This window comes from Acomys minous, assembly GCF_964271855.1.
Source record: "Acomys minous genome assembly, chromosome: 8".
Lineage (NCBI taxonomy): Eukaryota > Metazoa > Chordata > Mammalia > Rodentia > Muridae > Acomys > Acomys minous.
In genome coordinates, this window is record NC_140489.1 from 32,414,873 (window position 1) to 32,441,725 (window position 26,853).

The 26,853-nt window shown below is 44.7% G+C and overlaps 1 protein-coding gene across 1 annotated transcript; it reads left to right on the forward strand.

The window, feature by feature from the left end:
* Positions 1–813: 813 nt before the first annotated feature.
* Positions 814–11,717, forward strand: PROX2 (prospero homeobox 2; the record flags this gene model as incomplete). The annotated part of the gene is made up of 4 exons (XM_084791471.1): positions 814–2,109; positions 7,938–8,039; positions 9,505–9,699; positions 11,081–11,717. 4 exons carry the CDS (start codon positions 814–816, stop codon positions 11,264–11,266), a joined length of 1,779 nt encoding a protein of 592 aa, XP_084647597.1. The 3' UTR covers positions 11,267–11,717.
* Between the last annotated feature and the right edge of the window lie 15,136 nt (positions 11,718–26,853).

The following is a 26,853-nucleotide window of genomic DNA, read 5'->3' on the forward strand; positions in this document are numbered from 1 at the left end:
ATTATTTATTATTCTGCCTCAACAAAAGTTTTCTTCTCAGAGGTTCCCTTTTTTTTTTTTCCGAGACAGGATTTCTCTGTGTAGCCTTGGTTGGTCTGGACTCTCTTTGTAGACCAGGCTGGCCTCGAACTCACAGAGATCCACCTGCCTCTGCCTCCCAAGTGCTGGGATTAAAGGCGTGTGTCACCATGCCCGGCCAGAGGTTCACTTTTTAAAGCTTCTCAAAGTGAGCTCCCAATGGCATGGCTTGGGAGCTAGTTGGAAATGCAGAATTTTGCGGGGAGTGATGACACCACCTGCAATCCCAGCACTCAGGGAGGCAGAGGGAGGTAGATCTCAGTGAATTAGAGGCCAGCCTGGTTTACAAAGTGAGTCAAAAAACCAAAAACCAAAACCGAAAAAGGAAAAAAGAAAAAAAAAAGAAAGAAAAAAGAAAGAAAGAAAGAAAGAAAGAAAGAAAGAAAGAAAGAAAAGGGAAATGCAAAATCTCTGTCCTGTTCCAGATTGGCTGAATTGAAATTTGTACTTTTTCAAGCTCCCACGGTGATTCCTTTGCATATTCAAGTTTGAAAAGCATAGCTCCAATTGTTTTCTATTGTTTTCTTCTTGTCTTTGATTTCAGGAGTCTGACCCAGAGGTTCCATCACCCTGGCCTTCCTGAATCCCCGAGGTAGCTGATTTTCACTCTTTTGAGTGTGAGGAGGACTATCCAGCACAGTCGGCCACACCTCTGCCTGCTCACTGGCAGGGAGGGCTCTCAAAGGCCCCTGGCTCCTTCCTGGAGGTCTGTACAAGTACCTGGAGGGGCTGGTGATGGATCCACGCTCTGGCTTGCTTTCTCCTCAGTCCCAGACCTGCTCCCACCTGGCAGAAACATGCCTGGAACAGGAGAGAAGCCCACCCACAGCAGAGCTGAGCAGAGATGCCTCCTTTCCCTGTAGTCCACGGCCGAGCTCCAGCCTCACTGAGGTCGATTGGTTTGGGGATGAGCACATCCAGGCAAAGAGGGCCAGAGTAGAGACCATTGTCCGAGGCATGTGTCTCTCTCCTGGTTCCCTGGTGTTAGGCAGAGCCAGGGAGAGCTCAGGCTGTCCAGAAAAGGCCCGGGAGCGGAAGAGAAAGCAGAGCCTTCCCATGCACCAAGGTCCCCTGAAATCTAGTCCTGCCTGGGATCGAGGGCCCAGAAAGGGGGGTGCCCGGGTGAAAGAACAGCTTCATCTACTGAAGCAACAGCTAAGACATCTTCAGGAGCATGTCCTACAGGCCACTGAGGCCCGAGCACCAGCGCAGGAAACAGGAAGTGAACAAAGAAATCTTCTGGAAGCAAAGGCAAGGAACAGCTGCCCGTCTAGCCCCAGGACCATGGAGAGCAAACCCCACAGGAGTTCTAGCAAGGATTTCTGTGGAGCAGCAGTAAAGACCAGAACTGCTGAGGTTCAACCGCAGTCAGAGGAGCCCATGCTCGGTCCTTCAGGTCCACGTGTTTTGATGGAGACTCTGAGGAAAAAACTGAACAGGGCCGTGTCCCAGGCTGTGGACTCAGTATTACAACAGGTGCTACTGGATCCACCAGGCCACCTCACACAGCAGGGCCAAAGCTGCCAGGGGCTAGCATCAGAGGGCAGAAGCCAGCCTTCGCTAACAGGGAGAAGTGCCTATAAGGACCCCCTTGCTCTTGCCACCCTTCCCAGGAGGGTCCAGCCACAAGCTGGGGTTCCCTTGGGCAATTCAACACTGGCGAGGCCTCGAGATTCTCCTACGTGTCCTGCCTCTCCTAGAGGAGTCCCTAAACCTTATCAAAGTTCCCTATCAAATTGTCCCTTAACAGCTGTGCCTTCCCACATCTGGGAAAATCAGATTCTTAGTCAGCTTCTGGGTCGTGGGCCTAATCACCACTGGGATGGCAGCCCTCCACGGGACTCATCTTCCCAAAGTCATACCTCCCTAGAGTCTGTCCAGCAACCTTGGGGGCTGAGGCAGCAGCCGCTCCCCATGCCATTCACCCCTGTCCACCTTGAAAGCCAGCCTCTCCTGCCCTCTGTGAAGATGGAGCACAGTGTGCTGCAGGGCATGGCTGACACACTTACTTTCTCTTCCATCCACATATCCTTTACTGGTCATTGATTTGTCATGGTCACCACCCAGAGAAACAGGAAAACCAGAATGTGAGGAAGAAGTGGGGACAAATATCTATGTTATACAGGAAATATCTTTAATTTTAATTTCCCAGTGTCTTTTGGGGGTAGGGACCAGATTGGCCTGGAACTCACTTTGTACTCCAGTCTTGACCCTTGGCCGTTCTCCTGCTACAGCCTCCAACATGGTGGGATTGTAAACATGAGCTACCATGCCTGGCTTTTGGCCTTTCTTCCTCATGCCTCAAAGCATATTAATTTCATAACCAAGTGGAAACACGTTCTAGGATTGAAGTATCATAGGAAGATTCATTTACTTTATGACCCATCAAATTCTGCTATAAATGAGTTGTTTCTTTGGGTCCAAAATGGTTTTGTTTGCTTGCTTTTAAATTCAAATGGGCTTCCAAAAATTAAAGAAATGTCCCCATGGAAGGAAGAACTCAGTATATAATTGGGCTACCAGCTGCCCATTTTCCCAGGCAGAGAGGGTGTAAGGAATGACCTCATCTGAGGTTTGGCCTCCCCAACCTCACAGCCCTAAACACAGGTTTAGCACAGTCCAAATAGTCATGATGAATACACAAGGATCAAAAAACTAAGGGGTGAAGGAGTAGATTCCCTCAGAGAATTGACTCCCCCAAAAGCAGCTGGAAGGGTGAGAAGCCTTCAGGTTAAGAGAAAGCTTTCATCTAGGTGGTGGTAGTAGCAGCAGTGGTAAACACTTTTAATCCCAGCACTTGGGAGGCAGAGGCAGGCGGATCTCTGAGTTCCAGGCCAGCCTGGTCTACAGAGTGAGTTCCAGGCCAGCCTGGTCTACAGAGTGAGCTCCAGGACAGCTGGGGCTGCATGGAGAAAACCCTGTCCAGAAAAACAAAAAATAAGGAGAGAGAAAGAGAGAGAGAGACAGAGAGAGAGAGAGAGAGAGAGAGAGAGAGAGAGAGAGAGAGAGAGAGAAACACAGAGAGAGAGAGAAACAGAGAGAGACAGAGGCACAGAGACACAGAGACACAGACAGAGAGAGGCAGACACACAGAGACAGAGAGAGACAAAGATGAAACCCTTCCCATCCCGTGGGGAAGCCCAAGCCATCCAAGTTGGCCTGCAGCAATCTAGATCTTACTTTATTACATTCTTAATCAGTCATTAGGCAAAGCCCCCTGCCTTTCTGTTTGTTTGTTTGTTTGTTTGTTTTTCAAGACAGTAGCTCTGGCTGTAGACCAGGCTGGCATTGAACTCACAGCGATCTGCCTGCTTCTGCCTCCCAAGTGCTAGAATTACAGGTGTGCGCCACTACACTCCATCTCCCCCCCCCCCCCCGTTGTTTTTCCGAGACAGGATTTCTCTGTGTAGCCTTGGCTGTCCTGAACTCATTTTGTAGACCATGCTGGCCTCAAACTCACAGCGATCCACCTGCCTCTGCCTCCTGAGTGCTGGGATTAAAGGTGTGCACCACCACACCCGGCTCCAACTCTCTCTCTCTCTTAAATAGTGTTCCTCATAATGATCCTTAGCTTATTAATTTTTTGTTCAGTTTTTGTTTTTTGAGACAAGGTTTCTCTGTGTAGCCTTGGCTGTCCTGGACTCACTTTGTAGACCAGGCTAGTTTCAAACTCACAGACATTCACCTGCCTCTGCCTCCGAGAGTGCTGGAATCACAGGTGTGAGGCAAGGCTCTGGCTCTGTTGTTCTTTTTTGAGACAGGATTTCTCTTTGTAGCCCTTGCTGTCTTGGAACTCTATAGACCAAGCTAGCCTGGACCTCAGAGATGCACTTGCTTTTGCCTCCTATCCAGAGTGCTGAGATTAAGGGCATGCACCACCACCACCACCCAGCTTAAAGTTGTTAAATTAGCAGGGAGGGGTCAGGAAATGTAGCTTGGTTACTTTCTTACCTGTGGAAGGTCCCAGAGCCTTAGTATGCTCAAGTGAGAAGTGAAGTTTCAACAGAAGAATATAGGGAGCCCAAACCCTAAAGGCTAAGAACCTTCCAACCAGCGTCTTCTAGTGTACCTGAAAGCAAATGTAGAATGTTGTGTTCCTTAGCAAGTGGGGGGGGGGGGCATTTCATTGTCCCTGTAGGGGCTGCCTGCAGATTCATGTGGCTGAAGCCCTAAACTCAGGTGTGAATAATCCTGTCTGCCTGGCAGCTGCAAGGCTCTAAACCCAGAGGGTCAGTGCCAGTCCTTGTTTCTTAAGGGCTATGAGTGCCCCCTGCTGGTCTATAGTAGTAAAACCACCCCCAAAGCTCAGGCTTCCCTGGAAGGCTGTGAAACCTAAAAAGCAATGCCAAGAAAAAATTTTTTCTCCAACACTCCCTCTGTGGGCAAAAAGAATATCCTTTCTACACACTAGGCTTGGGGTAATGCTACCTGTCTGGGCCTTTCATAAGATACCACTGACTTAGACTCCCTATTGAAATACCTTCCTTAAGAAGACTCACTGTGGGTGACTAGGCAAATGGCTCTGTGGGCAAGAGTTCACTCCTCAAGCCCGAGGGCCTAAGTTGGAACCTCCAGCATGCACGTAAAAAGCCAGGCACGGGTGGGCATGCCTGTAAACCCATGGCAGAGAGAGGTGGAGGCTGTTTGAGAGCTTGCTGGCCAGCTAGCCTAGCTGAAATGGTGAGTTTCTGATGTAATGAGAGAGCTTCAACCCCCACAGAAGACAGCCCTCAATTTGCTAACACTTGAAGGCGCCTGTATATGCTAGTCCTTGCTTTGTGAAAAGAGGATGAGCTTCAGGTCTGGGGGCCTATCCTAAGAGAGCCCTAGGCCGGGCCTGGTTCCACGTCCTCTGTCAGAGTACAGTGGACACACTTTGCAATGATCAGAGGCTCCCAGGGAGCATCTTAACCAGCTTTCCCTCCAACTATTCCCTCCCCCTGCTAGCTGTAGTCTGCAAGGTTGCTTTCTGGGCCATGAAAGCCACACAAAAAAATCCCTAAAAGACAGGCAGGGTAATGAAGATGGCAGTGTTTATGGAGGGCTTTCTCTGTGGCAGGTGGATCACACAAACATGTCTGCCATCCCGCTGCACTACACTCTAAAAGCTCCAAGATCAATTCAGATCTTTTCGGTTGTTCAACTAATTGCATGCTATTCGCTTTCTCAACCCCTGCTGCCACATTAGCCGTTTATAAAGTAACTGAAATTCTGAACTCAGAACTCCTTTTGGCTCAGTGTCTCAGATAAGGGCTATGGTTGAGGATCAGGAATCTGAGAGGCAGAGGCAAACTAACTTGTGACTTGTCCAAGGTCACAAAACAGGCAAATAAGGATGCAGGATTCAAACCCAGGATCTGATAGCCAAGCACAAGTTTTTTGTTTTGTTGTTGTTGTTGTTGTTGTTTTCGAGATAGGGTTTCTCTTTGTGTAGCCTTAGCTGTCCTGAACTCACTCTGTAGAGCAGGCTGGCCTTGAACTCAGAGATCCACCTGTCTCTGATCTCCCTAGTGCTTGCTGGGATTAAAGGGCCCAAGCACAAGTTTTAACCACTATACCACATTTTAGAAGGAGCCCCAGAGAAGTGGCATGACTTGCCCCAGCTCACACAGCTAATAGGTGATCAAATCAATACCCTAACTTAAAATTTTGAGTTCCCAAATCTATATTTTCACAGTTCTTTATGAACCAATGGGGAGGGGGGCAGGGTCTTCCACACAGCAGCCTAGTCACCTGGCCCAGCTACATTCAGTGGATTTTTCTTACTGGGATCACTGTCCTACAGCTACAATGAATAGATGTGGTACCCAAGGTTACTCTGTGGAATGCTCCTTAGCAGACACCCCTGCTGACTCTAGACATTCATGTGCACTAGGGGGCAGCACCACGGAACCCCTGCTATTGTGAAAAGGGAGCAAATCTCTCTTCAGGAAGAGGGGTAGCTTGAAGGATAACTTTTTTTTTTTTTGAGACAGGGTTTCTCTGTGTAGCCTTGGTTGTCCTGGACTCACTTTGTAGACCAGGCTGGCCTCGAACTCATAGCAATCCACCTGCCTCTGCCTCCCAGAGTGCTGGGATTACAGGTGTGCACCACCATGCCCCGTTTTCTTCTCTTTTTTCTTTCTTCCTTCTTCATTTTTGAGACAGGATAACTTCCTATATATATTTGACTTAATGCTGGCCATCCATTCACTCCTTTAGTGTGCAATTATTGAACGCCTGCTGTGTTCCTGGCACTGGGAAGGGTATGGGGAGCACAGAGATGCAATCAAGCCCTTGCCCTCAGGGAGATCACAGTCTAAGCTGGGGAGACGACACCTGTAGTAAAAGCTGCAGTAAGACTAATGTCATAATAGATGTTTGTATAAGGAGCCTGGCTGAGCAAGGCCTAACTCTGGAAGGAAAAGTAGGTACCACAGCAGACCCAGCTTTGGAGCTGTGGCTCAGCAAATGAGGGGAAGTTCTGCCATGCGCCAGGTGTGGCACAGATGTAGCTCAGGACAAAGACTTCTCAAGAGAGAGAGCATGGTGGGATCTGATATCTGTCTGGCTATATGTCTGCTGGCTCACACTTGCCAAGGCCAGAATGGAGACCAGGGAAGCAACTCCTCTCTCATTTTATAGGAAACTGAGGTGGAATGGAAGGAAGTCTCTACCTGAGGTCTCCAAGTGGATTGTCTGTGGCAGAGCTTTCTTCTCCTATCCCATTCTGAAAAAGCACTCAGGCCCCAGGAAGCTGCATCAGTGCCAGACAAGCCTTGGGATTTTCACACACTAAGATGCTTGAAAATTGTGCAACATAACTACGCGAATGGCTTCCAACTCACCTGATCAGTTTCCAGAGAAAGAAAAATACAGGGGCCTGGAGAAATGGCTCTGTGGTTAAGAACATTGATTGCTCTTCCAGAGGTCCTGAGTTTAATTCCCAGCACCTACATGGTGGCTCATCACAACCATTTACAATGGGATCCGATGTCCTCTTCTGGTGTGCAGATGTATGTAAAAACAGAGCACTCATATACATAAAATATGTAAACAAATCTTTAAAAAAAGAAAAAGAAAACCACAGCAAATTCCCCATTCAGTCAAGGAAAAAACACAAGGAACACACAATCATTACTTGGGTAATCTGGTAAAATTATTTGATAAACTGGTTCATTATCTTTTTTTTTTTTTTTTTTTGTGATAGGGTCTCATGAATTCCAAGGCTGGATGACCTTGAACTTCAATCCTCCTGCCTCTGTCTCCCAATTACTGGGATTACAGGTGTGCCTCACCACAGTTTAAAACTTAAAATATAACCTCATGATCTTATTGTCTTTATAACAAAATTGGCTTAGACTGGATCACTTGCCCCTTTATTACCTCCCATGTCTTAATATCCAGAATTGGCTTAGCTCTGCAGCTAGCCTGAGCGCTCGGCCTCCTCAGCACAATCTTCTTAGGAGTTGCAGTGGAAAGGCCCCACCCCAAGCCCTCTGCTTCCTGTCATAAAGGCTGCTTTCCTGGGCAGATGGGGAGTCTCATACGATGTCACTTTGTAGGGCTGGTGCTTGCCACATCTTGCAGAAAGTCTGGTGAGCTTTAGAAATGTTCCCCATGTTTGTGAAAGTGCTGACAGCACAGAAAGCAAGCTGGTGTTTTGTTGTTCTTTTGCAAGCTGGTGGGTTTTGTTGTTGTTGTTGTTGTTGGTGGTGGTGGTTTGTTTTTTTTTCCCCCGAGACAGAGTTTCTCTGTGTAGCCTTGGCTGTCCTGGACTCTGCCTCCCAAGTGCTGGGATTAAAGGCATGCGCCACCATGCCCGGCTACAAACTCGTGTTTTTAAAATGATCTTTTCCTTGACACCAAAATACATCCAGGAAGGCCTGAGCCCAGGCCACTTGAAGAAGGCCAAACTAATGTTTTTCTTCACGAGGTACCCCAGCTCCAGCCTCCTGAAAGCTTATTTCCCTGATGTTCAGGTAAAGCCACACGTTGCGTTTCAGCCTCTATATAACTCCCCTGTTGCTATGTGTTTTGCCCAGTGTGAGGCAAATCCTGGGTCTTAATGTGTCCTTCGAATTATTGATGGAACAGGTACAATCTCCTGTTCTGAGACAGCCTGAAAGAAAAAAAATCTCCTTCCACTAGGAAAGGGTAGGTTTCAGACTGTTTAGGCCTTTGGGCAGTGGATAACCCCAGAGGTACATGGGAAGCTTAGGGCAGAAAAGAGATAGTAGTAAGTGAACTCTTTGGTCCAGTAACTACTTTTTGGTGGGGATCTTATGAAAATGAATGAATGCGGCTATAGGGATGGCTCAGTGGTTAGGAGCACTTGCTGCTCCTGGTATGGACCTAGATTTGGTTTCCAGAACCCACAGGGTGGCTCACAACCGTCTCGAACTCCAGTCCAGGGGATCTGATGCCCTACTCTGGCCTCTACAGGCACTGCATGCATGTGGTGTGAAGACATATATGGAGGTTTACGTAAAACATCATGGCTATCGGCCCAGCCCAAATCTTTTATTTATTTAATTATTTAAAAAAAAACAAAACAAAACAAAAAAAAAAAACAAAAAAGAATGTGAGCTGTCTGGTGGTGGTGGTGGGCTAAGGCCTCTATCCCAGCACTTGGAAGGCAGAGGCAGACCTGAGTCTGAGGCCAGCCTGGTCCACAGTGTGAGTTCTAGGACAACCAGGGTTATACAAAGAAACCCTGTCTTGAAAATCCAAAAGTGTAAAAAAAAAATGTGTAAACAGTAAAGAAAGACATAAAACGTTAAGGGGCCAGGGATGTAGCTTAGTGGTACAGCACATGTCTAGTGTGTATGAAGACATGGGTTTGATCCCCACTCAAAATATTTATAAGACACCATCAAATTTACATCTAGACTACTGTGTCTCAAAACTGAGTGGAACTACACACAAATCAAGTGTGACCACACCTGAATGTTGGAACCACACCCCAAGCATCCCAAAGGCAGGTTCTGAGGGCCACCACCCTGAGTTGTGAGGTAGGGGCTCTTGATGCTTTGGACATACCTCAGCTGAGTCTTCGAGGTCTTTAAGTCATGTAGATCCCCACAGTAAACACTGAGTTGGATTTTCACTCATCCCGCAACTCTAGTTGTCATGAAACTGTTCCCTGCCCCACACTTACCATCCCCCTCGGCCCTCCTGGCTCCATGGGCCCACCCAAAGCCATGCTTAGACACACGAACAGAAGCCTAGACGTCTAGTGCATAAAATCTATTTTCTGGTGAGCACTGGAGTTTTTAGTCTAACTGATCGGGACTAGCCAGTTCCTGTGGCTTCTTTTTCTGGAGGAAAAATGGTTAGTGGTTGAAGTCCATTCACATTAATCTCATGTTGAAGCGGAGACGGACAGTTCTGATTCTGAGCACCCTGTGGCAAATGTCTGACTTGATGAACCCTTTGTTCACACAGTTCAACCGCTGCATCACCTCCCAGATGATCAAGTGGTTCAGCAACTTCCGTGAATTTTACTACATCCAAATTGAAAAGTATGCCCGGCAAGCACTTTCCGATGGTGTCACAAACCCCCAAATGCTGGTGGTTCTCCGTGACTCAGAGCTTTTTAGAGTTCTCAACACACACTATAACAAAGGAAATGACTTTGAGGTAAGCCGATGCACTGGGTCCCATGAGATCAGAGACAGATTTTCTCAGAATGGTCAGCACTCTAAAAACATCCCCTCTGGCCAATCTCTGTGTCACCAATAAAGATTACAGCCTCCAAATCTTCCTGCAGGCAACAGGTGGGTAGAGCAAATACAGCCAGCCTGATCACATCCTGGCATCCTGGCTTGCTAGTATTTTTACCAACCTAGACTTACTATTCTGTAATTATCAAGTTACAGCGACTGTTGGCCGTTTTACCTCAAGTGCCAGGCGGCTCAGTACCAAATGCTGGCCTCTGTCGTAGCATCTACTAGACTTTTTGCTTAGGTTTCCTGGCAACTTCTGTTCTTCTTAACATTTGGCTCTTGCATTTTCACCTGTTCAGGTCTATTTTTTATTTTTTATTTTTATTTTTGGAGACAGGGTTTCTCTGTGTAGTATTGGCTGTCCTGGACTCGCTTTTGTAGACCAGGCTGACCTCGACCTCACAGAGACCCACCTGCTTCTGCCTTGAGTGCTGGGATTAAAGGCGTGCACCACCACACCCAGCAGCTCAGTTCTGTTTGTGTGATAAATTCAAATTCTTTCTGGATACAACACGGCAAAAGAATTTCAAGCTCCTGGGGCCTCCTTGAAGGTGTATGGTGGTGCCTTAGAGCCTAAGTGTCACGTGGCACAGATAGGTTCTTAGGTGGCATAACCTATTGGCTGCCATCTTCCTCTTCAGGTGTCCAGTGTGTCTGCTAACGGGGTACATTTCTTTCTTCCTGCTATTCTCACTGTAGTCACAGGAGTTTATTGATTTCTCTAAGCGTGTAAAGGCTGCTGGCCTCCACAGGCAGAGCATGCTTGGAAACGGAAGCCTATCTCTGGGGAGGAAGGGGTTTAGAGCCAGTGTGAGGTGGCAGCACTGTTCTACCTTCCACATGGGGATGGGCATTTTGGTAGGCAGTGGCAGCCGTTCCCTCCCCGCCCCAAGCCGCACCTGAAAGGCCTGAGGGACATGCCATCACCTATGGTACTGGTTTGGGTGAGGGTCCTGGGCCAGCCAGCCCTTCAAGATGGCTTTGGAAACAGAGATTTAAGTCCTTAGGATTCCGAGCCCTAGAGGACAATGGGATGAGGCACAGCAGTCATAAACTGCAATTCATGTCCAACTTAGTCACCAACTTAGTCCAAGTGGTGGAATCAGCAACTCAGGTTGCTGACTGGTCACTTAAGGTCTGTGCTTCACCAGAGCACAGGGCAGTGCTGGGCTGCAGACGTTGGGGCAGCACAGGAGACATACTCTGAGGCAGCAGCAGCCAGTCAGTGGGCTCTCCACGGTGCCAGCACTTCCAGCCTCATTTCTTCCTATTCTTGGGTGTCTTTGGGGTTGCAGGTCCCTGACTGCTTCTTGGAAATTGCCACCTTAACGTTACAGGAGTTCTTCAGGGCTGTCTCCACAGGGAAAGACTTGGATCCCTCCTGGAAGAAACCCATTTACAAAATTATTTCAAAACTGGACAGTGACATCCCAGAAATACTCAAATCCTCCAACTATCCCCAGGGACTGTTTCCAAGTTAAGATCAAACAAAATGAGATCAAGTACAATGGCGCGGGCTGTAATTCCAATACGTGGGAGGTGGAGGCAGGAGGATCAGGAGTTTAAGGACAGTCTTGGCTACAAAGACAAAAGATCAAACAAAATGAGTGACAGGCCCAGGATGGCCCAAGATTTGTCATAAACGGAGGTTTTGCTGTAGTCACATCAAGAGGGGACAAGAGGACCTTTCCCCATAGGTACAACTGCCATTTTGAATACTTGTTTCCTTGTTCAGAATCATCAGAGAATTAACCTTAACCACAGTACATCAACTAAGCCTATCAATGTGTTGGTAGTATATTGGCAAAGGAACACATGTCTAGAATCAGGAGGTTTAAAAGTCAAGACCATAAGCCAGGTGGTGGTGGTGCACGCCTTCAATCCCAGCCCTTGGGAGGCAGAGGCAGGTGGACCGCTGTGAGTTTGAGGCTATTCTGGTCTACAAAGCGAGTCCAGGATAGTCAAGGCTACACAGAGAAACCTTGTCTCGAGCCCACCCACTCCCTGCAAAATAATAAAAGTCAAGGCCATCATCATTAGGTGCTGTGACACTGATCACTTCCTGGTATTCCCACAACTTTAAAAGGAGATTCAGAGCCAAGTGGTGGTGATGCACAGCTTTAATCCCTGGTGGATCTTTGTGAGTTTGAGGCCAGCCTGGTCTACAGAGCTGAGCTCCAGGACAGCCAGGGCCGCACAGAGAAACCATGTCTCAAATAACAAACAAACAAACAAACAAATGTTGAACTGTGGGTACCTCACTCATCCTTACGCCAGGATCCTGGACCAGTTAGGACTCTGGAGGAAGCAATGACTGACTATGTGAGCTGGACTCATGCTGTGACTCAGGATCTCAAACAGGAAGGAAGAAGCATGCCAACAGGGCACCCACAAAGTGGCACTGCCATATGATAACTCTGGCACTCAGGAGCGCCTTGTCATCCAAGACTTTCACTGATGACTTCAGCAAACCCAGCACAAACTTCCTAAAGGACCTTGGCATTGCTGTTGCTTGTATCTGTCTACTGGGACACAAGATCAGCTGCCAGTCCTAACAGTCATACTTGACCTAGGTAACGATGCCCCAGCTGCCTATGCATAAAAAGAAAGTAAAATGGAACTTCATGACAAGAAAGCCAGGAAAGGCCCTTGGAGATCATCTGGTCCACCTTGTTTAATTTGTGGAGGAAACTGAGGCTAGCGTAGGCACATGAGGACTCACTGGCCACAAATAGCATGGTTGGGACACATGCAGAAATGGAGGTTTTTCTACTCCAAAATGATTACAGTCTATGACTGAAGAGATGAACAAATGATATCCATATTTTTTCCTATGGGTCTAACACAATTTTGACAGACTCTGAGCACCGAGGCAAGGTACCCATAAAGCTGACCAACTGTGTCTTCTAGTTAGAACCAAGCCTGTAAGCACTGCTGACAATGGGCAGGGTGGAGTGTACTTCAGATTTCACAGTGATAAGTAAGGGGCAACTGTGCCTACAATAGCTCCCTTCTCTGCCGTCAACATAGAACATCTCACATGTAGTTACTCTACTTTTGTGACTTTATGGGTGGTAGCACTGGCTATTGTTAGGCATGTCAGATACACTGATATAAACAATGACTTTCTTCTGAAATTTTGTTCAAATAGCAGAGAAAAGAAACCAAACATACTTAAGCAAAATTTATCCTTACTGAAGGTTTTGGGGTATTTGTTTTACTGATTATTGAACATAGTGACTTTTCCCCTCTTCCTAAGCATATAGTCTATCACTGAACTACACTCTCAGCTAAGAATTTTGTGTGTGTGGCCTTTTGAGACAGGGTCTATGGTAGCCCAGGAAGTCCTGGAGATATGTAGACCAGGCTGCCCTCAAACTCCACCTGTCTCTGTCTCCAGAGTGCTGGGATTAAAGGTGTGCACCACTATACCCAGCAAGCCTTATTAAATGCTCCCCAATGTACCTAACTGTGTACAATCATTATTTATTACTGTGATTACAAGTCTCCCCTTGATCAAAACCAAGGAGTTTGCCAAGCTTAACTCTGAACACCAGCGAGCACTGAGTAGCCTGTGCAAGGCATCGGTTGCTTAGAAACAGAATGACCCTCCAGAGCGAAGTACACAGCTATTATGATGTTCATAGCAAACAACTACAAGTATTCTGTCCCAAACCTGAATTCCACTGTCTTAGCTTCAGGCATCTATAATCTAAACCTGAACTTCTATGTATTAAAAACTCGAGGCAAGCCATTCCCCAGAGTAGAGAACTTTATCCTGAATACTAATTAGATGAAAATTGTGCATGTTCAAATTGAAACCATTTGTGTACTGCAGCCTTGCCAGGAAGCGTTCTCTAACCACTGAGCTCAACACAGAAGAATGTATGAATATGTACACTCTGCCAGCCAGAGAATTCTATTTTATTCCAGTTTTCTGTTTCTGTCAAGCATGTTTTGTCAATGTTGGGAACTTATAGTGATCGTGAGCTGAGCCAGCCATTGTGTTTCTTCAGCAGTCCCAACACTGTCAAAGGGCTGGGCTTTTCTTTTCTTTTCTAAGACAGGGTTTCTCTGTGTAGCCCTGACTGTCCTGGACTCACTCTGTAGACCAGGCTGGCCTCAAACTCAGATGTCTGCCTGTCTTTGCCTCCCTGAGTGCTGGGATTACAGGGGTGTGCCACCTCACCCAGTGCTCTAGTCATTTTTTTCCATTAAGGTATATGTGGGTGCTGATCTCTCCCCAATCATATATACTCAAGAGTCTAGTCAGGTGCTGCATAATGCTACAATCCTTCAATGGCATACGACGGCCATGGGCTGTGGGCTATGCTCAATTACCTACCAAAAGCAGGCAGTTGTCTGCTGTTCTACAGGAGAAGAGATACATTAGAAAACTTGTTTTTGTGCAAGTCTGCCTATATAACCCTGGCCAGCCTAGAATGAGCCATATAAAACAAGCTGACCTTAAACATGCAGAGGTCCTCCTGTCTCTCCTGGGCTGAGACCATAGGCATGCACCACCCTGCCTGGCATAAGAGCCTTTATTTTAAAATTTTTCAGAGCAGACTCACACAAGCAGGAAGCCAAAGGCACCTTCTGGGCATATAGGTGCCTGAGTCATATTTACTCTTCACAAAAGAAAGGGTAAAACATAAATGGCAGAGATAAAATAACAATAAAGGTCTACACCCTGGCTCTACTCATGGACATGTTTTTTCCAGAAAAGGTCTGTGTGTAGCCCAGGCTGGCCTTGAACTATTTAGACTAGGATGCCTCCTAAGTGCTGGGATTAAAGGTGTACACCACCATGCCCAGTTTGAAGTCCGTTTTCAAAATAGTCCCAGGGATGAGGATACAGTTGAGTTGAAGAGTGTTTGTCTAGCATGCAAAAGTCCCAGTTTCCAGCACTGCATAACACTAGTGTGGTGGTACACACCCTGAAGTCTTGGCACTTGGGAAGCAGAATAAATAAAAGGCCACTCTTGGCTATGTAAGATCTTGTCTCCAGCCGGGTGGTGGTGGTGCATGCCTTTAATCCCAGCACTCGGGAGTCAGAGACAGGCGGATCTCTGTGAGTTTGAGGCCAGCCTGGTCTACAAAGCGGGTCCAGGACAGTCAAGGCTACACAGAGAAACCCTGTCTCAAAAACCAAGAAAACAAAACCAAAAACAACAACACAAATCTTGTCTCCAAAATAAATAAGGTTCAACAAACTGTAATTATGGTGGTTTCCTGAATATTTTCATATGTATAATGTATATAGATATATAGTCTGATTTTTCATAATTATCCACTCTAGTCCCTATCCCCTTGAGGCTTGACCCACTTGTTCTACAAAACAGGTAAATGTTTCAAGATATATAAATCCCAAACAAAATTTAAAAATCTTCTGATGTTTTCATATAGGCTATAAAGTATTTATATAGATTACACATACTGCAACATTATTTCTTAACACTATAGTAAGAACTATAGTGTGACAAGTCAGAGATAAAGAACACTTTAATGTATGTAAGGCAGCACCCTACCAGGCTGATTGAATGATGCATATCCACATTTGAAAAGTGTTCTCTAGCTCTCCTCCCCCCTTTCCCCTCTGGCTGAACCCAGGGTATCACATGTGCTGAGCATACATACAGCCCACCACTGAGCTACACCCCCTATAGTTCATTACTGTCTTCAGATTTAATGATTAGGGTAAAGCTTACAACAATATAGCAAAGATGGTATTTCTTATAAAAGCATAACAACATTCTCAATCAGATATACCCTGAGTCACAGGCTCAAATGCAGGGTTTGCGTGACCTACATTAGTAACTAGTAATACGCCACCGTCTGTCTTCTTTTTTCTGTTTCTATAATAAAATACCCTCACAAAAGCAATGTAAGAAGGAAAAGATTTATTCTGGCTCACAACTCAAGGGTTTAGTTCATTGTAGCTGAAGTCAAAGCAGCAGGAGCTTGAAGCAGCTGGTCACATCCCATCCACAACAGGAAGCCGAGTGTAATGAATTCTAGTATTGAGCTCAGTCTCTCTACTTAATAGTCCTGGGATCCCTGCCCATGGACTGGTGCAGTCCAAATTAAGATGGATCTTCATAGACATTCACAGAGACTAACCTTAATCTTGATAATCTTTCACATGTCTGCCCAAGGACCTGTCTCCTAGGTGATTCTGGGTCCAGTAGAGTTGACCATCAAGATCAAGGATTATAATCCCTGCAGTAGACCTGGGTACCCATGCTTACATATATTTATAAAATGTTCACCTATAGGTGATTCATAAAGAATACTTTCCAGGGTTTATCTAACTTCTATATTGGATGACACAAACCTGAATAGAAAGTACAAGTGCCTAGAACAGGGGTTCGCAACCTATAGGTTGGGATCCCTTTGGGAATGCGTATCAAAAGACCCTTTCACAGGGATCACTTAAGACCACCCTGCATATCAGATATTTATGATTCATAACTAGCAAAATTAGTTATGAGGTAGCAATGAAATGATTTTATGGTTGGGAGTCACCACAACATGAGCAACTGTACTAAAGGGTTGCAGCATTAGGACAGTTGAGAACCATTGGCCTTGGTTTGAATGCTCAGTCATAAACAAGTACAGCCTCTACACATAGATGGCCTCTGGTGAAGGTAGAAGGGCCACACCAACTAGGAAGACTGAAGAGGCTTAGTCCCCCAAACCTCAGAGGCTTTACAAGGCCATACTCTGGCTTATCTTGAACCAAGTCTTTCAGGGACTTTCCCCCACTATCCGGCTTCTTAATGGCCACAACTGTTTTACTATGTCCAAATGCATGGTACTATCAAATACCAGTTTTTTCTTGAAAAGGTGTTTTCTCCTTCCGTTTTCTGGCCTCTGTGGTTCATTCTCCTCACCTTATGCAAGAACGTAAGTCTCTCCCTTTGCCAACTGCTCTGCTCCCCAGGGGTTTGACTTAATGCTGGTCCTCCACTTCTTCCATTCTCGTGCACCCAGCATCTCTTCTAAAAGCCTGTGCCCAGGTACTTACCAGCTACGGACTTGTGTAGATTACCTACTGTCTTGGCCTCATCTTACTGTGTATAAAAAGTACCTGTGTCCTACAACAGCCCTAGGTTTGGGGAAGACAACACACAGGACTGTTTAGCCTTACTGGTGCATGGTACATTCACTATAAATGTTAGCTCTGTTGTTATTTAGCTGTCAAACTGTGAGCAAAGTCATTCGTTTCTACTGCTTTCCATTGAGAAAGACTTGAGTGGAACATCTATGTGGCATCATTGATATAAAACACTTGAATTTCAGTCTTACTGTAATTATGAAGTAATATGTACTAATGTTACTAAGGTGTACTATGTAGAATGAAACTTGGCTTTGAACAGATACTGTCAGAACGAGGAAACTCCGCTAAAGCCAGGCATTGTAAACTTTATGTCTTTGCTTTTACTTACTATATCCCTATGTTGGTGAGCTTGTCATGTTTGCTAGTTCATTCCTAAAGCTTGCTTGTCTTTTGCAAGACAATATAATCCATTACACTTCTGACATTCTTTAAATTACAGCCTTAGTATATTTCTTTTTGTTCTTTTTTTGAGACAGGGTTTCTCTGTGTAGCTGTGGCTGTCCTGGACTCACTTTCTAGACTAGGCTGGCCTCTGCCTCCCGAAGTCCTGGGATTAAAGGCATGTGCCACCACTGCCTAGCGACTTAGTATGTTTCTAAAATTATATAATTTCCCATCTTTAATAGGTCCACCGAAAATACTTTTTAACTTGAGTTTTCCTGATTAACCTCTGTAGTTATTCACAAGTGTACAGTTGTTCCACTTTTTTTTTTTTTAAAGCAGTTGAATCTTTGTTTCTTCTCTTTTCTTTTGAAACAGGGTCTTGCCATGAAGGTATGGATGACTGGAAACTTTTTGTTTTTGAGACAAGGTCTCTCAATATAGTCCTGACTGCCCTGGTACTTGCTATGTAGAACAGGTTGGCTTCAAACTCAGGGGTCTGCCTGCCTCTATTTGCTGAGTACTGAGATTAAAGGTTTGTACCACCACACCTGGCTAATAGAAGGCAATTTTAATCTTGGTTTTATGTTTTTCCCTCTGAGCCTGATTTTCCCTGGGTGTAAGATCTCTAGAAACTAACTCTTTGGGGGCAGGTGAATTTTAAAAATTTATATATCTATATCTTTTTTTTTTTGAAGATTTTATTTATTTATTATTTATACAGTGTTCTGCCTGTAAGCCTGCATCCCGAAAGAGGGCACCAGATCTCATTATAGATGGTCGTGAGCCACCATGTGGTTGCTGGGAATTGAACTCAGGACCTCTGGAAGAACAGACAGTGCTCTTATCCTCTGAGCCATCTCTCTAGTCCCCTCTCCCCCTTTTTTTTGGATATAGGATTTCTCTGTGTAGCCTTGGCTGTCCTGGACTCACTTTGTAGACCAGGCAGACCTGCTTCTGTCTCTTGAGTTCTGGGATTAGAGGCATGTGCCACCATACCGGGCCCTAATTATTATTATTATTATTATTATTATTATTATTATTATTATTATTATTATTATTATTACTTGAAACAGGAACTCATGTAGCTCAGACTGGCCTCAAATTTACTAGGTAGTTAGGGTTGGCCTTGAACTCCTTATCCTCCTACCGTGGCCTCTCAAGTACTGAGATTGTAGGTGTGCACCAAACCACAAATTTGGTTTATATTTGGAATTTGTCAGTGGTATCCTTCCAACAAATCTGGGCCTTTAGCAATTGTTTTCTGTTTTTTTCCAAGACAGGGTTTCTCTGTGTAGCCCTGGCTGTCCTGGACTTGTTTTGTAGACCAGGCTGGCCTCATACTCACAGAGATTCCCCCTGACTCTGCCTCCCAAGTGCTGGGATTAAAGGTGTGTGCCACCACAGCTTGGCTTTGGCACATTTCAACCCAAAAAGTTTTTGGTTTTTTTTTTTTTTTAATTAAAACTTTCACAAGCCTCAAGGCCAGCCACAGTTTAGAACTCCCTTGGGGTCTTTAAAAAAATTGTTACTGTGCCAGGCATGATAACATAAACCTATAAACCTAGTCCTTACCAGGGGACCGAAGTTGAATGGTTGTGAATCTGAGGCCAGGCTGGACTGCAAGTAAAATTCTCAACAAAGCCAAAACAAACCAACCCGCAAACGAACAACAACAAAAACCCACCACCAAAAAAACTGAGGCTGGTGAGTGAGTGGGTTAAGGTCAAAGGTGTTTGCCACGTAGCCTGATATGAGTTTGATCCTCAGAACCAACACGATGGAGAGCAACGACACCTACAAATTGTCCTCTGACCTCACACACTCACTGTGGCATACATGTACCTGAAAATACAAACACTCAAACACACAATAAATATAAAATTATTAGTTTTTAGTTACGAAAGCAGAGGCCACATGTGCAATGGAAGGTTGTAATCCAAGCCCGGGAGTTGAAGCAGGACAACCCTGAAGTCAGCCTCGTCTACACACGGAGACTCTTTCTCAAAAAACAAACAAGTAGCCAGGTGTGGTGGCGCATGCCTTTAATCCCAGCACTCGGGAGGCAGAGGCAGGCAGATCTCTGAGAGTTCGAGGCCAGCCTCGTCCACAAAATGAGTCCAGGACAGCCAAGGCTACACAGAGAAAAACCAAAAACCAAAACAAAGCAAAACCACACAAAAAACAAACAAGCAAAAAACCCATCAAGTAAATAAAAATTACAAACATCTGAATTGCACCCCAAGTTCTGATAAACAATTAAGAGGTATACCCAATCTTAAATGTTTTAAATGTTCCCTGAGAGTTGGGAGGAAACCAAAACCAGTTTCTTTCACGTGACTTCACACAGCATACTCTTCATAATTCACCGTCCTTCCACATATGCACACACAAAGGGGTAGTTAAGTATTTAAGTTTAGTGACTCTGATAAAGCGTGCTATCATGACCTAATGGATTCACAACACTGAGTCTTCATTTGTCAGTGACTTTCCAGCCAACCCACCAAGACTGTCTTGGTGTATTCTCTCTCCCTCCCTCCCGTCCCCCTCTCTCTCTTTCAAGACAGGGTTTCTCTGTGTAGTAGGCCTGGCTGTCCTGGAACACTGGCCTTGAACTCACAGAGACCCACCTGCCTCTGCCTCCCAAGTGCTGGGATTAAAGGCATGCACCACTATGCCTGGCTGTGTGTTCTCTTAATAAGAGGTTTAATGACAGTCTGGGAGGCAGAGGCAGGCAGATAGGTCTCTATGAGTTCAAGGCCAGTCTGGTCTACAAAGCGAGTTCAGGATAGCCAAGGCTACACAGAGAAGCCCTGTCTCAAAAAATCCAAAAAGTTTAATGAGCCAGGCAGTGGTGGTATACAACTTTAATCCCAGCACTTGGGAGGTAGAAGCAGGCAGATCACTTTGAGTTCCAGATCAGCCAGGGCTAAAAAAGACCTTGTCTTGAAAAAAACCAAAGGGGGGAAATGTTTAATGAACAGTCCCCACTTACAAGTGTTCCACAACATCAGGGGATTAGCTCAAATGGTAGATCGATCACTTAGCATGCAAGGCATAGCGGGATCTATATCCACATCCTCCAATTATTAGCCAGGTGTGGCAGAGCACACCTGTGATCCCAGCTCTCTGCTTGCTTCTTGCCTGTCTCCGCGAGTTTGAGGCCAGCTTGGTCTACAAAGTGAGTGCATGACAGCCAAAGCTACAGAGAAAGCCTGTCTCTAAAAACCACACACATACTCGTGCACACACGCACACACATACACACAGTGTTCCAGGACTGAGTGCATGAGGTGGAAAGGTCCTAGGGGAATACGCTCTACCACTGAGCTACATCTTCAGTCCCTGCAAGTATTTAAAACTATATGAAAATGATGGTATCCAGGGTGAAACTAATATTGAAGAGGTACTGGTGTAAAAACTTTCATAGCACTTGCAGATTCACTTGTGAGTGCAAAAGGGAGGGAGAACGATCGAGAAAAGCAGCTCATGATTATGAGAGAGTATTTCTCAACTGGCATTTTGTTTTCCCCATAAATGTAGCACGACACGTACGACACCCAGCACCCAGCTGTATTTTAATTTTTAAATCACGTGTATTTGTGTGTGGGCCTGTGCATGAGTGCAGTGCCTGAAGAGTCCAGAAGACGCTGAATCCCCTGCAGCTGTAGGTTCAGGCAGCTAAGAATTGCCTGATGTGGGGGTTAGAACTCAACCCAGGTTCTCTGCAAGAGCACTACACACTTTTACATGGCTCCAGCTCCAATCTTCAATTTCAAAATATCAAGAGAACCGGGACAGTGACCTCTACACACACACACACACACACACACACACACACACCACCACCACCACCACCACCACCACCACCACCAATGATATAAATTGTCGTATATTATTTTTAAAAAGGATGAAAAGGAGTGCTCTAAGCTAATGTATGGGACCAGAAAGTAAACAGGTGCCACTGTGGGGGAAGAAAATCAATTAAAATCAGGCATCTCAAACACTGTTAAGACTTTTTCTAAAACACCGTAATTACTAGGAAGAATAATGAGAAACTATTTCTCTGTGGCCTAGGATTTAGACTCTTCTCTATTCACTGGGGAAATTAGAACATACACACTGAAGGAACATTTGCAAGGATATGCAGTGCAAAATCAGAGCAGTGACTCACTAAAAAGGACAAACTGAGTGTGAGTGAGGGAATGTGTGTGTCTGTATGTGTATGTAGGCACACATCTTTACCTTTAACCCTGAGAGAAAAGCAGAGGCAGGCAGCTCTCTGAGTCTGAGGCCAGCCTGATTCACACTGTAAGTTCTAGGTTAGCCAGGGCTACAGTGAGACCCTGTCTCAAAAAACAGGCAAACAAACAAACAAAAATGAATGCATACAGAGATATATATGCATCCAAGATAGTGGATATACAGAAAGTGTAAGAATTATCACACATAAAAAAAAACACACCCTATATATTTAATGTACCTATACATTTGTATAAACAAAAACATTTGGAAAGGGTGGTGGTGGTGGAGTTGAGTATTTTTAAGTTTTGGCCGTAATATTTAATTTAATAATGAAAATTAAGTCATATATTGTGCCTGGAATAAGTATAGAAAAAAAGGATAATGCCCAACGCACTAAGGAATGAAACATCAAATGATACCCACCTTGATGGTGGCAGGCACTAACAAAGCAGTGTTAATGAAACCCATCCTTCCACAGTGGAAACAGAAAGCAGTATTTACAGCAGATATTCTGGTCAAATTCTCCAGTTCAGTGCAGCCACTGAGCAGCTCCACTGAGTCAAGGGCACTCTCACTGGCTCCTCTTTCTGTGGCGTACTACTACAGGACATGCAAAGCGCTTACATCCATTTTGAGAAACTGGGCCTTGGGTAAAGGGCCTATTGCAAATCCACTATTAGTGTACTTACTATATTGCCTTCCAGGGGAAACGATCTTTTCCAAAATATCAGATAAAAGTGATTATTCATTTACATATGCAGCATATGACACAACTTTTCCTAATAATGCCTTTCAGAATTGTCACCATCTCTCTTAGGATAGATATCACAAACCCTGAGATTATGACAGGCAGTATGTGACTGCCAAATATAATCTCTTTTGCCTCTACTAGTCTCCATATTATTTTTGAAAGAACAAAAACAAAAAAACACTTCACATGAAAATCTAGATTTCCAATTATGATTATCTGGTAATGCTGGTACTTTTCTTGAAGGCAACTACTGTCCCATAGGACACACTTTGTATCCACCAAGCCCTTCCTCTTCCCTCCCAACTGCCATGGAGCACTCTACTTCAGGTGATGCTTTTCCTCACAGTAGAGACAGACAATACCTGTATATCTTTCTTCAAATAAGAAAACTAAGGCAGTCTATACTGTTTCGAGGGTGGGGGGAAGGGAGGGCATTTCCCATGAGAATATTCCTATATGGCTAATTTGAAAACTATCCTGTTGTACTGGCCACATCTCTCATTTGTATTATCTTCTTATTCTCTGAAGACATTTGAATTTACAATTCCTGATTTATATATGAATGGGTATGCCATCAACAGCAACACACAGAGGCAGTGAAAAGGCAAACACAAACTTGGTTTTGTAAATTGTACATATATTGACCTAATGAATTAATATCATGTTTAAATTCTCTGGGCATTAACGCTGAGCACCAACAGTAAAGAGCAGTTACCAGATATGAGGCTGACACCAGGACAGAGGAGGAGTAAACATTCTCACCTTCTAAGAGCTTGCTCTTAGGACCTGGAGAGAATGTGAAAGACAAGTGCCTAGTTACTCAACTATTAAGGCAGTAGGACAAATCCATGTGAGCTGGGAGGAGAGCCAAGCCAAGGATCAGCTTCAGGGAGGAGGGAGCATGTGAATTGGGCCTTCAGATAATCATACTTCATAAAGAAAGAAAGAAGAAACACAAGAAAACCAGAAGAGAACATTCAGGGACCTGAGTCAGTGTCCCTGCACAGAGTGCCTGGAGGAACCTGGAGTTGGTGTCGGGTACCAGGTTACTAACAGGCTTCCATGCAAAATGGATGCGCTTGTCCTTAATAAGGTGCTTAATGGGAAATTACCAAGTGAAGAAGATGCTAATTACTAGAGCTAAAAAAAAAAAAAAAAAAAGGCTACTACTGGGCGGTGGTGGGACACGCCTTTAGCCTCAGTAGTCAGGAGGCAGAGGCAGGCAGGTCTCTGTAAATTTGAGGCCAGCTTGGTCTACAGAGTGAGTTCCAGGACAGCCAAGGCTACACAGAAAAACTCTGTCTCAAAAAACATCCAACAAAACCAAAACCTAAAACAAAACAGCTACATTGTATACACATAGGGAATTATCAGAGAATAAAGGATGTCTACATAGCTAAGGCTGGCTTTGGGTTCCTGATCCTCCTAACTCCACCTCCTAAGTGCTGAAGTTATGGCAGGTGACACCATGCCCAGAAAGTATTCTAGAAAACCTGGCAAACCCAAGATTCAAATCCCACCTCAGCCACAATTTTCAGTGCTTGGAAAGAGCTGCCCACTTGTGTCCAGATCTACCATGATAGCCAGTGGGTTATAATCAGCAACTCTGCCTCAGGTGCCCCCTGCCAATTCTGCATGAACTTGTGATTCCTGTATGTACACAAGAAGCAGCCCATAGAGCTAAATGCTTTAAAAGAAATAACCACCAGAGAACACAGCCTACTTTATGGAATGAGATGTTGCCCAACTCTGGCACAGCAACTAATAATAAATAAATAAATTAATAAATAATATCTTTAATTTGAGGTAATCTTACAACAATCTGGCAACCACATAAAGGGACCCAAAATACTTTGCTGATTCTTGAGGAAGGCGAGAGGCACTACTGATCTTTTTTGGGCTCCTTGTCTTCCTCATGGAGTTATGAAGGTTCTAAGAAAAGAAAATGAGGAAAGGAGGGAGAGAGGGCCGGGAAGAGGGAGAATTCTTCACAAACATCATTACTAACTAGGAAGTAGACTCTCAACACAACAGTAGACCTGAGTGAGATCTTAAATGACAATTGAAAGGGAATGTTTCTGTTCCTCAAATATAGTAAGATTTAAAAAAAAAAAAAATACCACCTATGATTTACTATCAAAAACGGGAGTATGGATATCTGGCAGGAAACTAAAATTTCTTAAGTGGAATACTCAAAGTTAAGCTTTACCTACATTGTGAAGTGTTAAGTTGCCAGGTTCCTTATGGAATCCCAAATGCCAAGTACTGCTGACATGCAGAGAGAGAGCCATGCATCACTGCAGGGCACCGGGATGCTCCTGACTTTTAGACTTGAATGCAATGGACCACAGAACCGAGATGAGGCTCACTCCTTGAGGTACAGGTGCACATAAACATCCAGATCCCAAGGACAGTAGCCTGGGGTCTGAACTCTCAAGTCATGTACAGATCAGGGAGCCGTGAGCCTTGGGCCATTCTGGTCCTCCATGGTACGTCCCAATTCATTGCTTGGTCACAATTCAACAGGAAGGATTTTCTGGGAAAGAAAGTCCGCCATTGTCACCTTGTTATAGTCATGATCTCTTGATAGCAGTCCACCACTGTGCTGTGCTTGTGAGGAGTGTCACCTTTTGAGGACATCTGAGCAAAGGATACTGTTGGTATTATTCCTTCATTGCTAGAAATTAGGTAGGTGCAGGAAGGCAGAGGTCTTGAGTATACAGGAAATTCTCAAATTGTAACAGCAACAGACAACAGGAGTACCCAATAATAGAGACCTGGTAAGTAAAATTTCATAATGATGTCTATCATATGATACAGCCACAAGAAAGAATGGGATATGCTAGTCAGAAAAAAAAAAGGAACAATTAACTGATATACATGACAGTGTGAAATGAGCCTCCAAGGAGCTATGCCAAATGACCAAAGGTAAACACCAATCTCAAAGTACTATACAGTGTATTTCACATTTATAACATTCTCTAGGTGACAAGATTATACACATGGAAAACAGAACTGTGGTCACCTAGAATCAGAAATGTGGAAGGGGCTCTAGGGGTGACTATTTAAACCTGAGGCGATGAAACCGTGTACCATCTGTGCCATATACTCAATGCCACAAAGGTAACAGTGACATAGTTGGAACTGTTTCTGAAGTATCCAGAAAACACCCTTTATAGATGCTACAACAGAAGTATTTTATGTATGATTTGAATGGCCACTTATGCTGTTTACACGTGTGCAGTGGTAATCTGAGGGGACAGGTGGTAATGACTTTATAGACACTCTCGACCGTTCCCAATTTTATACCATACCTAACAGATATTCATGAACACCATGACTTTGTTTGAATATGTAATGCTTTGCTCATGCCTACAGTCTGGCAATTCCATGCCACGACTCCTGCCCTTGTGGGGATCCAATTAGGTTTCCCTCTTGAGCCTCTCAAGCCTCCATGCTGGTCCTAAAGGCAGGAGCCACCAGCTTCCTGAAAATGTTTTGAAATGATCACTCTTCTTCCTCCCACACCCTGCACTATTTCATATGGCTCAGTTCAACCCATAGCAGCTGACTACGTAAGGTGGCAGAACTACCTTTAGGACAGTCAGAAACTAAGAGTTTTCAAAAGCATGTGAGAATAAGTTAGGCAATTTACTACTGATTTGTTTTTCAAGGTTTCTCTGTGTAGCCCTGGCTGTCCTGGAACTCACTCTGTAGACCAGGCTGTCCTAGAACTCAGAGACCTGCCTGCCTCTGCCTCCTGAGTGCTGGGATTAGAGGTGTGCGTCACCACCATCCAGCACCACTTTTACTATGTGACTGGTACTATGATAGATAGCAGCAGTTGTATTATCCCGATTTAATCCTCAGAACAACTCTGAGGTGTGTGTGTGTGTGTGTGTGTGTGTGTGTGTGTGTGTGTGTGTGTGTGTGTGTGTTTATGATCCACTTTAGGTAAGCAGGTGTTTTTTATTCAGTTTTCATCTCTATAGAAGGAACTGGTGCTCAAACAGGTTCAAAGAGTCAACTGAGGCCACGCAGGTTCTGAGAGAGGAACCAGAGTTCATATTACAATCTATCAATAAAAAAACCAAGAAATCATTCTTTGGTTGCCAAAACACTTCAATTAAAATTCTAAAATCCACCCAGAACAGCTATGTGGTCTGTTTGTATCTGAGAACCTGTTGCTTTTACAGTCCTGGCAATTAAACCAGGCTCTTGATGCCCATTAACAAATATCTACAACTTGCAGTTACCAAAATAAAACACTACACCTACACACACACACACACACACACACACACACACACACACACACACACACACACACACACACAGAGGGCCTCCAAACCAAGGAAACTAAGTGGAAAAGTATTAGTCAATCCAAGTTGAAATGCAGAGTTAAACTCTGGATGTGGTGGCATATTCCTTGACTTGCTCTTTAGGCCACAAGAGAAATAAATCCAGTGAGAAAAATTTAAGAGCCTTTTCTGGATTATTCACTAATATCTAAACCAAATATGCAAAATTCTAGAAAATTGTATGAGTCAAAAGTAATAAATCTCATG